The sequence below is a fragment of the Stigmatopora argus genome, chromosome 2 (assembly GCF_051989625.1).
Source record: "Stigmatopora argus isolate UIUO_Sarg chromosome 2, RoL_Sarg_1.0, whole genome shotgun sequence".
Taxonomy (NCBI): Eukaryota; Metazoa; Chordata; class Actinopteri; order Syngnathiformes; family Syngnathidae; genus Stigmatopora; species Stigmatopora argus.
Window position 1 is genome coordinate 6,061,721 of NC_135388.1, and position 13,756 is coordinate 6,075,476.

Below are 13,756 nucleotides of genomic sequence, written 5' to 3' on the forward strand. Positions count from 1 at the left end.
TAGTTCTTTTGTCAATACACCCAATGGATTGTGGCCTGTATACATCAACATCAACACAGCTTTACGAAGCATGGAAAGCAGCGTTGGAAAAGTTAACATAAGATGGTGTATGTTTTGCCATGCCTGGTTGCGTCTATAAAAACGGTGTGTCCTTTGAGTGTGTAAAATACAGAAATAGCACTCGTTATTGACACTGTGGCTAAAAATACGATGCGCCGTATAGTCGTGAAAATACGGTATCCTAGTATTTGAAGTAGTAAGTAGTGAGCTAATGATATACAAAGCTTTCGTTTTCTGAAATCGGGTTGTCCATTTTGGAACAGATTCAAGTTCACTTCCCAAAAGTGCAAGAGAAAATGCATGGCTGGAATGGGATATACATCTAGCCAAGAAACAACAACAGAAACAGCCGAAAATATGTTTTGAGCATAGTTTGAGTACACAGTGGGATCCTAAATTCTAATGGAGTGCAAATTGGGATGGACTGAGAATGCGTGACGGACGATTGGCCGAATGTGACTGAGGAACATCAAGTGCATATGAAAAAAGACAATGGCCGAGTAGAGCACGGCCAAGTGGGGAAGGCAGCTGTGAATTGGGCATTATAAACATGCCCTTCTCGTAAGGGTGTGTATTTGCGCGATGCATAGACTGTAAGTGGTCGCTAGCGGGGCAGCCCTGGCTGGAGCTGCGCCGATGGGAGAAGGGTTGCGGTAATCCCCTCTGGAGAGGAGCGCCGCAGCGCTGTATTAAATCCTCTTGTCCTGTGGCTTTCTGGATGAAGCCGGCGTGGCCAAGTTGAGCTGCTGGGTCTGCAGGCTGTCAGCCCTCTGGCCTCGTGGACGTGTCTTTGCACACGAGTCAAGCTCATGGACTAAGAAGAGGCTACGAGAGCAATGGGGGGGCGAAAGAAATAACCACCCTCGGGTTTGGAGATGTAGCGAACCCACTCAAGACGAACCAGTAAGAGGTCTCAGAGGAGGACATTGTCTTGAATGAAGGTCTTAAATGGCAGAGAGTGCAAAGTAGGAGAATGTTTCACATGGAATAGATACAAAAGGGTTACTGGAGAAATGTATTCCCGCTGCAGACAGTGATCAGCATAAAACACTTGTTAACTTTACTTTGTTTTAGTGGGCGCTCAGGTTGAGTGGTTATAATGTACACGGTAAAACCTGCCGAGTCGGTTTAACTCAAATGGTTTGAGGAAACTGTGTGCAAAAACTCATTTGAGTTGAATATAATTACCCGAGTTAAACCTCGAAAAAATGATTTGATCGTTAAGAAACAAAATTTTGTCAGGAGCGGCTCGTTTGTCCCTCCTGGCTTGCCGTCAGGTTAGAGCAGCTGCAAACGATCCTTGATTACTTCCTGATGTGGGTATTTAAGCACCACCGAAATGGTTAGTCATTGTCGGATCATCCTGCGTGACACCCTACGTGTTACAGCATACATCGCTACCAGGTACTATTACACATGCTCGGGTTTTGTTTCGGTTTGGGATGTATAAGCCCTTGTTATTTTGTAAAGCCTTTGAGTCATTAAAGTTACTGTCATAAGAACAGCACGCCTCGCCTCCCCCTGCTTCCCCGCTACTGGGTCCAAATCCCCCCGATCGCGCCACGACTTCTCAGCGCAATTGTAACAATTTAGAGAATTCTTTTGAAATAAGGCTCAAAACGGGGCGGCCCAGTGGGGCGAGTGGTTAGAGCGTCAGCCTCACAGCTCTGGGGTCCTGGGTACAAATCCAAGTTCACCTGTGTGTAGTTTGCATGTTCTGTGTGGGTTTTCTCCGGGTACTCCGGTTTCCTCCCACATTCCAAAAACATGACCGATAGGGTGGTTGGACAAAGCATGTCTTATTTTTGCTCCGTTAGAAAAAAACATTACCACGCTGTTCATCAACTCTGATTCCTTATTTCTTGTTTTCAGGAGTTACAATCAGTCAATCTTGTGAATGAAGCAACTCCCACTGCTAAGTCTGGCTTATTTGTGACTCATGGCATCATTCCCAAAATAGGGACACTGGCCCGTTTCTGTGTTGCCTGCCTGCATTTTGCTTGTCATCCTATAAAACTTAAGTAATGGACTTCTTTTCCCTCTCTCATCAAAAACAACCCATTTCTGTACAATGAGATACGTAATCAGCCGACCGACATTTGGGGCTGCGACAGCTCCATTGAACAGCACGCCAGTCACGGCTGCAGATTAAACATCTCATTACACATGATATCGTCCGATGTGAAGCGGCATTTATAGAGTGGGGAAAAAGAGGGAGAATTCTTCTCAGATGAGGGGGAAAATGAATGTGGCGACGCAATGAATTTCTCCATCCTGTCTGCTGGTGTATCTGGACCGGCAGAGATATTCGCTCGCCAACGTGTTTGGCGAGAGGCCAATCTTTTTCTTCCGTACTTGCGAGACAAAGCATTCATCAAAATTGAATGACACCGAAGAAAATTGGATCTTGCTCGATGAAGGGGAAAAAAAGGAGAGGAGCTAAGACAGAATGTTCTCTAACCTTGGTGAGAGCACATCAAGGTCAATGCTACCCATTAGTCCCTAGAGCATTATGTACAGGTGGGGTTTTATACAGAGTCAGAATGGACTCGTGTATATATAAGCGTCTATCTGCCAGTAATGGTCACAGTGTTCATTTACTTCTTTCCAGCTAGAAGGTGAAAGAAAGGCTAATATTTATCACAAATCAAATGAATCGCAAATAAAGTGAAAGGAAAGACAACAGGTTATAAAGGTTTCCAAAAAGGAAAATAAACCCAAGATGGCAAATGTATTTATAGTGGACCACCAAAGTGGATCGTATGCTAAAGTAAGATTTTTGTAGGCTGCAAAAATCATGAAATATTGATTGTTTAAAAATAAATGAATAAATATTAGAGGGTATTTTTTAATTAAAAAAAACAATAATGTAAAAAATACATGGAATTGTAATTGGAAGCAGTTGTTTTCTCTTAGCAAAAACTGTTTAAATAAAAAAACGGGAAATGAAGATGCAAAAACTTTTTCAAAACAATACAATAGCTTTTTTAAATTGAAAGCAAAAATGTAACAAATACATTAAATAAAAACTATATTTGCAGTTTTTGGGGGGAAAATGTCACAATAAAGCAAATTGAAATGTGAAATAAATATATACAAACATTTTTGTTAAATTATACAACTAAAATAGAAAATGTAGTTTGCCCCCAATTAAAAAAATAAAGACACATTGACGGTTTTTAAAATATGCCAAATCAATTCTATATAAAAAAATCTAAAAACTTCTTTTCAATAAAAGAAATGGATTTGCACTATATTATTAATGTGGCTATCCAAAACGTTTTCGATTCATTTGATAGTTAATTAGTCGATTAATCGTGACATGGGTAGTTGCCGACATAATAGCCCTCTTAACGAGATCATAACTATGATGTGGGCCATGATAAAGAATAGTCTGACACCCTTGCCTTAGAGGGCTGTGAGACTGACACATTAACAACAAATCCATTTGCTGCCACCCAAGAGCCAAAGACTTTAAAAGGCAACTCAACACCAATTTAAAAAAAAATGTGGCAGGAAAAAATCCACACAGCTCTATAAACTTAAAACCAGGTCAACAATCTTGGCTTTCAATTAAAACTCAGCATGCAAACCTCCAAGCCACAAAGTTCAAATGACCAAGAAGGCCACATGGCAGCCGAAAAGAAGAACATTGCACCATCTGTCTGGATGCGAAAAAGGTTGCAATCCTTATTCCCAATTCAACTGATTTGCCCTTTGCGTTTGCATGTTTTTGTCAACGAGCAAGATCTTCATTTTCTCCTTCGCCTGAGTCGCAGGCAACATACAACAAGACTCACTGTGTCATTCGTGACAGGTCTACATGCTCCGCCGACAAGAAACGCTCTCTCCGTCATTGTTTATCGACTTTCTCTTGACTGCATCCTTTCTAGAGGCGGGGGGCAGCGCGCAAAAGTCTGTCAATAAAGCTGTCTCTTCGTGAGGTAATGCAGTCGCCACACTGGCGGAACAGATTTAGGACACCTGTAACACTTGAAAGATTGTATTCTTTTCCCGTATGCTGCATTGATTTTTTTTTTTAATATTTTAGAATCGTCTACTAAAAGTGATCGTAAAAGAGCAAAAAAATGCATGTTTTGGCATTAACCAAAAACCAAAATCTAAAAAAATGTAGGCATTTACATCTGTAATATGTATGGATTTCTGAGGGTAAAATAAATATTTTATATAATTATAAAATGTATTTCCGTTTTGATGGAATTCTTTTCCCGTATGCTGCATTGTTTTTTAAAAAAATATTTTAGAATCGTCTGATAAAAATGATCGTAAAAGAGCAAAACAATGCATGTTTTGGCGTATACCAAAACCCAAAACCTAAAAAATGTAGGCCTTAAATCTGAATATGTATGGATTTGCAGAGGTAAAATAAATATTTTTAATAATTGTAAAATTTGTTTCCTTTTTGATGCAAATAAAGATTGAGGTTGAGTTGATACCTGCCTTTAAAAAAATTCCAGTATACTGACCTCACATTTGGGGCAAAAAATAATCACTGGCCATCGCACAAGCTATTTTTTGCGCTGCACATGGTCTTGCATTTGATTGTCTTGTGGGCCGTAGCCATCTTCTGTGCTCACCAGCGTGCATGGATGTGAATTAATGAGTGAGTGCGTGTGCGCAGGCTTGTTTGGACTGTGATAGAGTAGCCGCTTCCAGTAGGTCTGCTCTGCTCTGGCAACGCTCACCTGGGCTCCCGTTTGTCAGCGCTCAACTGCCTCCCAAATTCGGTGACAGTGTAACTAACCCCCAAGACAGAGCATAGGACACACTCTCAAAACAAAAAAAGTCTTTCTGATTTCCACTATTTATAGGGTGCATCTCAGTAGGTTTAGGATTTGCATTTCATTCGACTTGTGCCGCTTGTTTATTCTGTCGGTTCAGTCATTGGCTCTTCAGAGTAATTCAGGATGGGAAGATCATCATAGCATACAGCTTTAATGACTGTAAATTTGCTCATCACAAAATGCAAATAAAAAATATTGTAGTTACTTTTGGAAAATGAATTAGGATTTTTTTTCCACATACAGTGGTACCTCGACCTACGATCAGCTCTACCTACGACATGCTCGAGGTACGATGAAAATTTCAATCGAATAATTCGCCCTATATACAATCAAAATTTGGAGATGCGACCAAGCTCAGTTTACCATTTTGCCGCATCTCTTTCGTGTATAACAGATATCTACGAGCACTGAACGATTTATTCAGACTAGTTTCCTCCTACGCATCGACCAGGAAATGCACAACGCGCATGCGTGGGCAAAAAGAAGGCTTTCTGGGTAATGAAGTATACTCGTGCACACAACACCGATAGGCAATGGTACCCTTTCTCGGAATAAAACTTCATTACCCACAATCAATATGTGGGTAGGCTGATATTCCTTCCTTAGCCTGCTAGCTCCCGCGATTGCTCATTCAAGACTACTTCTCATTGGCAATTGGTCGTGTGTTATCCTATTGTGAGGACATCTGTATGCATCATTTTCGGAATATTTTGAAGGGAATACAACAGCAAACAGCCCATCGATAGCGAACGTGAGGGTGGAGGCGTGGCAAACAACTAACCGGCCAGAACGAAGGTAAAAAAAAGTTAATACAAAATTAGAATTCAGTTTTGTGTAAGGTTACATTAAACGTATGTTTGAGTGTCTCTGTATATATTAATCCAAGTTAATTTAAATTTGATTGTTCGTTTACGAGTGCGTTGTTGATGTACATTTTAATTTCCATATTTGTTTAAAGTATTTATGGGCCTTTAAAAGAAAAAAAATATTTTGAAAAGGGACAAATTTATTTCAAATAATATTTTAACACCTTATCTCATGTCATATGATATTTTGAAAATGAATAATACTAAGAAATAAATCAATATCAAAATAATCGTGAGTTCCTGCCGGTTACGAAATTTTAAATGTACTTCTATTGTTTTTGTATCGGCTATTATATTCTTAATTTGGTGACCATATTGCCTTCATTTATTAACAAAGTGCTTATTAAAAAGACCTTATTAAAAGGACAACTTTTCGGATTTGTAAAATCAATATGACGTAGTATATGTTTACTTCTTTCCCGTGAAAGTAAAGCAAAACCAGCGTGCAGGAAAACACAGGACCTGGGGCACCAAGGAATAACAGCAGGCACTCTTGAACCCGATGAGTCAAAATTTGAAATATCTGGCACGAGTAGACGGCACTTTGCTCGCCGGAGGACTGGAGCGCAACAAATAAGAGGCAACGGCCGATTCTAGTGGACGTTCTTGGCAGGCTGCTTTGCTCTAAATAAAAAAAGGAGCTTGGGCAGCGCTAGCAATTGGGTAGTGTTAGATCAATTAAGTTTGTGGGCCAAACAAAGATGGAGTCAGACAGAGCTAGCTGCGAGGAAAGCAGAAAACGAGGAGGCCAGCAGCAGATGTTTTGGCCACCAAGGACAGCTGACCCAACATTATGGAGGCATTCTTAAATTTCACAGGAGACAGATGAAGTACCAGGCAAGGGAAAAGATAATTTAGCAGTCACTACAGTATTCCAGTCAATGCACAAAATCAGCGGAGTGGAAAAACTGAAAAATTAGGCCACTCGTGAGATATGTGTATTTGTACATGTGTACTACACTTAGAATATAGGTAAACTGTCTTTATTATTCCTAAGAGGGCCGTTGCTTCTCTATTTGTATTCATTTTTACATTTTTTTATATACCTCCCACAAAACAACTAATTTGGAGCCTGTGATTTTCATACATTTTTGGATTGTTGAACAATTGATTTACGATATTTTTCCATATTCTTTTCATATATTTTTAATTGACATTGGTTTTGTTTTGTATTTTTGTGAGAAGTGCTAATGCTTTTAATGCAAATTTTCAGTTAATATTTTTTTTAAATAAAAAAACTAACAAAATCCCCCAAAAATATAACATAACAGTGGAGTGTCAGTCAGCTCATCTACTTAAAGTCATATTGATATTATATACACTGAAAAGTTGCAGTGACCACATATTTTTTCCACTCTTTTTGAGAACAAATCTATTTGAGAGGAACATTTATTTTTTCCTTTGTGGCTTACACAGGCGGCCCCCACAGGAACAGCGTCCGTCAATTTAATGAAGTATAGTTATTCAATTTTCAATAATTGCTGACTTCTAAAGGTGAAATTATCTCCCCACACCACCTACTACAATTAGAAACAAGATGTCTAGGCAAGATCAAGACTTAATCCAGAAAGTAAAAAATGGTGTGAAATCTTATTTTTTTATTTTATTGTACTACACAGGGGCGGCCCGGTGGCGCGAGTGGTTAGCGTGTTGGCCTCACGGTGGGGGGCCTGGGTTCAAATCCAGGTTGGTCCACTGTGTGGAGTTTGTATGTTTTCCCCGGGTAGGCTAATTGGACACTGTAAATTGCCTCTAGGTATGAGTGTGAGCATTAATGGTTGTTTGTCTGCTTGCGCCCTGTGATTGGCTAGCCACCTATTCAGAGTGTCCTCCTTCTCTGGCAGCTGGGATAGGCACCAGCACCCCCCGTGACCCTAGTGAGGATAAACCGGTTCAGAAAATGAGATGAGATGGAGTACTGCACAGGTCAACCAACTGTTAAAGTAAAGCCGATAAAGAATTAAAAAAAAGTCTAAGCTGATGAAGGATTTCACCTGATTTCACTGAACGAAGGTGGCCATTTGTCAGTTCTAGAATGTCACTGCACTCTGGGATGGAAGGCCTATTAAGTCCCTACTCTGCACTTCAGGAGAGATTACATCACGGAGAACTTGTCAGTAAGAGTAAATCCCCCAAAAATGACAGTTCACTCTCCATCACCCCTTTCTCTGGTCTGACTCCAATTTCCATGAGCCTTCATTGCAAAAATCCTTTCAAAAGTCTGAATGAAATAGTTACCCCTGGATATAAAGGTGTGATGAAAAGGTGACCATGTCCAAAAAACGAAAATGACTACATTAATGTAATTTTACATTTAGAAATCAACCAAATAAGTGGGTAATTTAAAAAGAATGCATTCATTCATAATCCACACTGCGCATCCTTGTGAGGGTTGGGGGAGTTGCTGCAGCCTAAAATAATCTAAATATTATATCTAAAATGGTCCGGCCCACGTGAAATCAAGTGGTCGTTAAAGCGGCCCGCGAACCAACCCGAGTCTGACACCCTTGCCTACACTATACGCAAACACACAATTTCAGCAAGCAACAAAGGATGAAGTATAACGTCACACAATAAGGTTCTCAGGCTGGCGTAGAGATTCTGTTAGGATAAGTGTTCCAATACTCAGAGCAGAAACAAGTATGAGTGTAGAGGGCGCACAGAGGCGGTGAAGGGGGAGCACATTTTGTCTTCCTGGGCGCAGAGCAGCATCCAGAGAGCAGGCTTGGCAGCCTTTCATGTGTCCCTCGGCATTAGCACTGCAGTCACATTACATTTCCCCCTTTCGGCGGGATCGCTGGGTGCCCAAGCCGACGCTCCCGTCCAGGACACGTCGCGTCCACTTTAGACTTTAAGGCTCTCTGGCTCAAGTTTATCCGGCAGAGGACAAAGTGGAGCAGACTGCTGAGTACATAATGGCGTAAATAATTCAGAGTCTCGACGAATGAATGACTTACGCTAACACGGCTCTGCCGACGTACTGATGTGCATATACGCACGGCATTGCATCGTAAACCAAACTGTCGACTGGAATTTATTTGGCTTTGCCAAATAATATATAAGTGCCACAGTGTCCAGTGCAAAGAGGACTGTAGATCTCTTGGTCAATCAAGTTATGGTAACTTAGTAACTAAAGCCACTTTTGGTTGTTTGTGTTCGTGGAAAAAGTCTCACCTTTAATTCAAAAGGTTTATTCTGTTTTATATTTTTCCGTGTCTGACTCCACTGTGCTACATGAATGCGAATTGATGGACATGTTGTCAGTCGCATCATCTGTTTCTAATGAGTTGTTTTTCCTGGGGCAACATGTTGTTATGCAAATTTAAGGTGCCAGAACGATGCATGGTAGGGTTTATTATGTTTATCATATGTTGTTTTACTCATGTCCTACTGCTGGGTCATACTGACAGTTAACCTCGGCCAGTTTTTATAACAAAGGCAATCCCGTGTAAAGGAATGTCGTCAAGCATATTTCCTATGATTTAAGAAGCAAAAAGCTGTTTGACTTTGGGCAAGACTTCCGCCTTTTAAGTGCTTAAGACACAATCATCACTACGTTATTGGTCATGTCTGAGCAGGATGGCGCAACAACATAAAAAAAATATCAATCATAATCTTCGGAAAATACTTCAGCACTAGAAAAGTACACATGACATAGACATGTAGCATACCGTGACCGGACGTTTGGTCGACCGGACGTTTGGTCGACCGGACGTTTGGTCGACCGGACGTTTGGTAGAACGGACGTTTGGTAGAACGGACGTTTGGTAGAACGGACGTTTGGTAGAACGGATGTTTGGTAGAATGGATGTTTGGTAGAACGGACGTTTGGTAGAACAGACGTTTGGTCGCCGGGTTCGCTCGCTGTCAAATTATGACAGAGAGTTTACTGTTGATATTTTGATATTAGATATTTAGATATTAAACTCACTCTCTCTCTCAACCCGTCGACCAAATGTCCGTTCTGCCAAACGTCTGTTCTACCAAACGTCCGTTCTACCAAACGTCCGGTCGACAAAACGTCCGGGGACCAAACGTCTTTCGACGAAACGTCTTTTGACAAAACGTCCGAGTACCGTAGCATACAGTATCTCACCGCCTTCGTTAAAAAATAAAAAAACTCGACCTTCCGTTTCTTAAGAAAACACAAAACGGAACCACTTTGTTTAAGGAAAACAATAAGATGGTCTATAATGTAGTTGAGATCCTAATTTGAATAACGCTAACGCATTTGAAATAACTTTTAATTCACACTCATTCAGATAGTGACAGTCACAGCAAAATCTGCGTGTGCCACATAGTCCCCACGCTGATCCCGCCAATTAATTTCATGAATGACTAACCCGTGTTTGGTAACAAACTCCCAGTGGCTTAGGGCTTACCTCAGTAGCTTCCCCACCCTTCATAACCCCCTGCAGGAGCGGCACATCCAGAAATAGACACAATGTGGGAGTCAAAAGCATAAAAGTGTAGGGGGAGAAATGATTGCCGATTCAACACTTCGCATGAGTACAAGATAGTTTGTCTACCAAAGATAGAATACTATACCTTTAAGCAAGTCTAAAACACTCAATCAATCCAGCCTTTCTTAGTACAGAATAGCCTCACTAGATAAAGTGGTCAAGAAAGGCATATCACTTTGTAACGATACACAAACACACATAATGCAAAAAGTCCAATTAATTACTGAAACTATGGTGCAAATAGAAACAGTTTGCTCAGGATACCGACTTGTGCTCAATTTCAGACTAGTTTTAGCAACATGCTGTCAAGTTACCTAATTGGCAGATTGCCTAAATATAATTTACTAAGCATTAAAAAAGGAAGGAAGGAACATCATCGGGGACCCATACCACCCTGGTCACAATCTGTTCCAGCTGCTGCCCTCTGGCAGACGCTATAGGTCTCACAAAGTACGGACAAATGAGCTTAAGGACAGTTTTTTCCCACATCCATCAGGACTCTAAACTTGCGGTAACACGACACACAATCCCTTCTGTGTAATAACTTCGGGGTGAGGTAACATGAAAAGACGTTGGGCGGTGATCTGCCCCCTACTGGCTGACTGAAGGTAAGTGAAAGACATTGAGAGGTAAGTGATCCGCTCAGGGGGGTTGATGCGATGTATCCATCATGGCAGAATGCCAAATTACGAGTTTGAAATTATTTTCACTTATTTGGGTCTTTTGCCGGGAAAACGCACCTTATGGAGAAGCACTACCAATTTTGTCATACGAAGTTTCTGGGTATGATGACAATTAGGCTTTTGTCGAGTCAATGATGATGATGACAAAGCCTGTCCGATTATTATTATTATTAGGGACAGTCCTTGGATTATACTTTTCATTGTTCACTGAACTTAGTCGTGTTCAAAATATTTTGGTTAACATTTGATGCAGGAACGTGACCTTTGACGTAATTAAGCGGAATTACGCTTTTTCAATTTCTTCTACTACTTTTTGTCCTCTGTGTTTCATGATGTATACTATCATTTCCATTCAAAGCTCAGTTTTGTTACTATGGTATAAAGCACACACATGGGCATATTTTTCTTTTAATGTCATGTATTAATGGTGTCTAAAAACCAATAAAGTGTTAAAAATCATTGCATGCGTACCCTGCTTTAGACATTCATCCTTTTGTCAGTGTCCACGCTGTAATACAAATGGATGCATTACCGAGATTAATGTTTACAGAAACTATAAAGGCACAACATTGCCTTGACTTTGAACTATTGTTCCACCAAGGAGGAAGCGAACGGAGAGAAACATTGTTATCCAAGCAAAGAGTCATGGCTCTGTTTAGTGAGAATGTTTTTATGTTTTTTTTTCTTCTTAGCATGCGCAGAGAAAGAAAGAGCGCGAGATTGCCTGCCATCTTTTCATTATTTCTCTGGAACCCCCCAGTGAGAGGGCATGCAGAAATACTCGAGCAGCCAAGGCGTAATTAAACTTCCGCAAGTTGGGTCATGCACATCGTTAAAAACAGCTCGCCGGCGTCTAAATGATATGCCATCACTGGGCAAATTAATCGGTATTTGGTGAGGGCAAGATGGGGACGGTGTCACCCCACGCGTGTCACACGGTACACATAATCGGACCCGATTAGGAAAACTCTTCGATTTAAGTTGAAAACGACCTTGGCAAACTTCGAGTGTGTTATCGGACAAGGGATTCAATGTCAGGTCCTTACAATTCCAGGAGAAAGTGGCATAGGGGTTCTTTAACAAAACAAATGGCTGAGTGACCTACCATATGCATGCATGTACATCTATGTGTATGTATGTATATATGTGCTTATATGTGTGTATGTATGTATACATGTGCTTATATATGTATGTGTATGTATGTATATAAGTGCTTATATATGTATGTGTATGTATGTATATATGTGCTTATATATGTATGTGTATGTATGTATATATGTGCTTATATAAATGTATGAGTATGTATGTATATATGTACGTGTATGTATGTATATATGTGCTTATATGTATGTGTATGTATGTATGTATATATGTGCTTATATATGTATGTGTATGTATGTATATATGTGCTTATATATGTATGTGAATGTATGAATATATGTGCTTTTATATGTGTGTATGTATATGTGCTTATATATATGTATGTGTATGTATGTATATATGTGCTTATATATGTATGTGTATGTATGTATAGTTATCCAATCCAATCCAATCCAACAAAATTAAAAATGGACAAACTCAAAGTTGTATTGTTAGCTAAAGCGGTGTACACACCACCACGACTGATCATATCGTCTCCTGGCAGAACTTCAAATGCGTACTTCTTCATTTGAGCCATGGAAAGATACATTTCATTCATACTGATTTGTCCCACAATGAAGAAGCAGTTTGTGATGTGAATTGAATAGGAAACTGTCTTGCATAAACCATGAGGTCGAATTTTGAAGGGAGGTGATGAGCGCCTGCACGAATCGCGCCACCGTAATCTCAAAGGGAATTAATAATGGTGAAATAATGATGATTATTCAAAGAGAAGTGTGCTTACCGCCAAAGTAGGAGCCATCCGAGAGCTTGGTTTCCTTGCTGCCTTTAGTGAGAACACTGACCACACCATGCTGGATGAAGTACATCTTTTTGCCGATGGTGCCCTCCCTGATGATGTAATCCCCAGGCTGGAACACCTCAAATTTGAGCTTGGTGAGCATGGAGGTGACAAAATTGGGGTCAGCATTGGCGAACAGTGGCATGGAGGCCACCAATTTCCGACAGTTAAAGTTGATGATTTCCTGCGAGACAGAGAGAACAAAAATGCAATGACCTGACACAACTCCACGTCGGAAAATATATTAGAGAACACAAAAGCATTTGTTTTCCCCCTTTGCTGAGATTCTCAACCACAGCTGGTGGGAAGGTAAAATGTCAGCAAATGTGAAGTGAACCGTGGGGAATGCTGAGCAGAAAGCCACCTTATTTTCCGTATGCCGGGTGCACTCCATTATTTGCGCACCCGTAAAACGTCTCTTCCCATACCTCTCGCAGCGGTTCGTTCAGCTCCCCCAGGATGCTCTCCTCGTCGAACATCTTGCCCTGGTAGCGGTGTTCGTAATAGTCGTGGATCCTTTGCCTCATGTCCGCCGGCAGCTTATGGAAGGACATGTACTGCTCCACTTGTTTATACTGTAAAGATGGAAAAATTGACAACAGTGAAGCTATGGAAATACTCATGGACACACAGAGTTTTAATTCAACTTAGTCTTGCGCCATCAATGGCAGTCAATGACTTTAATGAAAAGTAAAAGCAGTTTATCACCTTTAGTGTGCGATTATCTACCAAGGGTGTTCGCGGGCCTATTTAAAGTCAACTCAATTTCATGTGGCCCGGACCATTTTAGATATAATATTTGGATTTTTTTAAATAAGTGGATTAAATGAACTGGATTAAAGGGCCTGAATATTCAGTTTTTTATAGATCTAAAAAAGTTTATTTTAGCTTTTTTAAATATATTTTTAGATTTTACAAAATGATTTTTGAACTAAAA

At 40.4% G+C, this 13,756-nt stretch overlaps 1 protein-coding gene across 3 annotated transcripts in view; it reads right to left on the reverse strand.

The window, feature by feature from the left end:
* The window catches only part of hcn4 (hyperpolarization activated cyclic nucleotide-gated potassium channel 4), an 83,380-nt gene that overhangs the window by 16,892 nt on the left and 52,732 nt on the right, over positions 1-13,756 (reverse strand). For all 3 annotated transcript variants that reach the window (XR_013305989.1, XM_077624954.1, XM_077624946.1), the window contains exons 5-6: positions 13,248-13,394; positions 12,763-13,003 (exon numbers count right to left, since the gene is read on the reverse strand). Coding sequence is in view for 2 of the 3 variants with exons in the window: in XM_077624954.1 (XP_077481080.1) it covers positions 12,763-13,003; positions 13,248-13,394 (388 nt within the window). In the remaining variant the exon portion in view is untranslated. The remainder of the gene's footprint in view (positions 1-12,762; positions 13,004-13,247; positions 13,395-13,756) is intronic.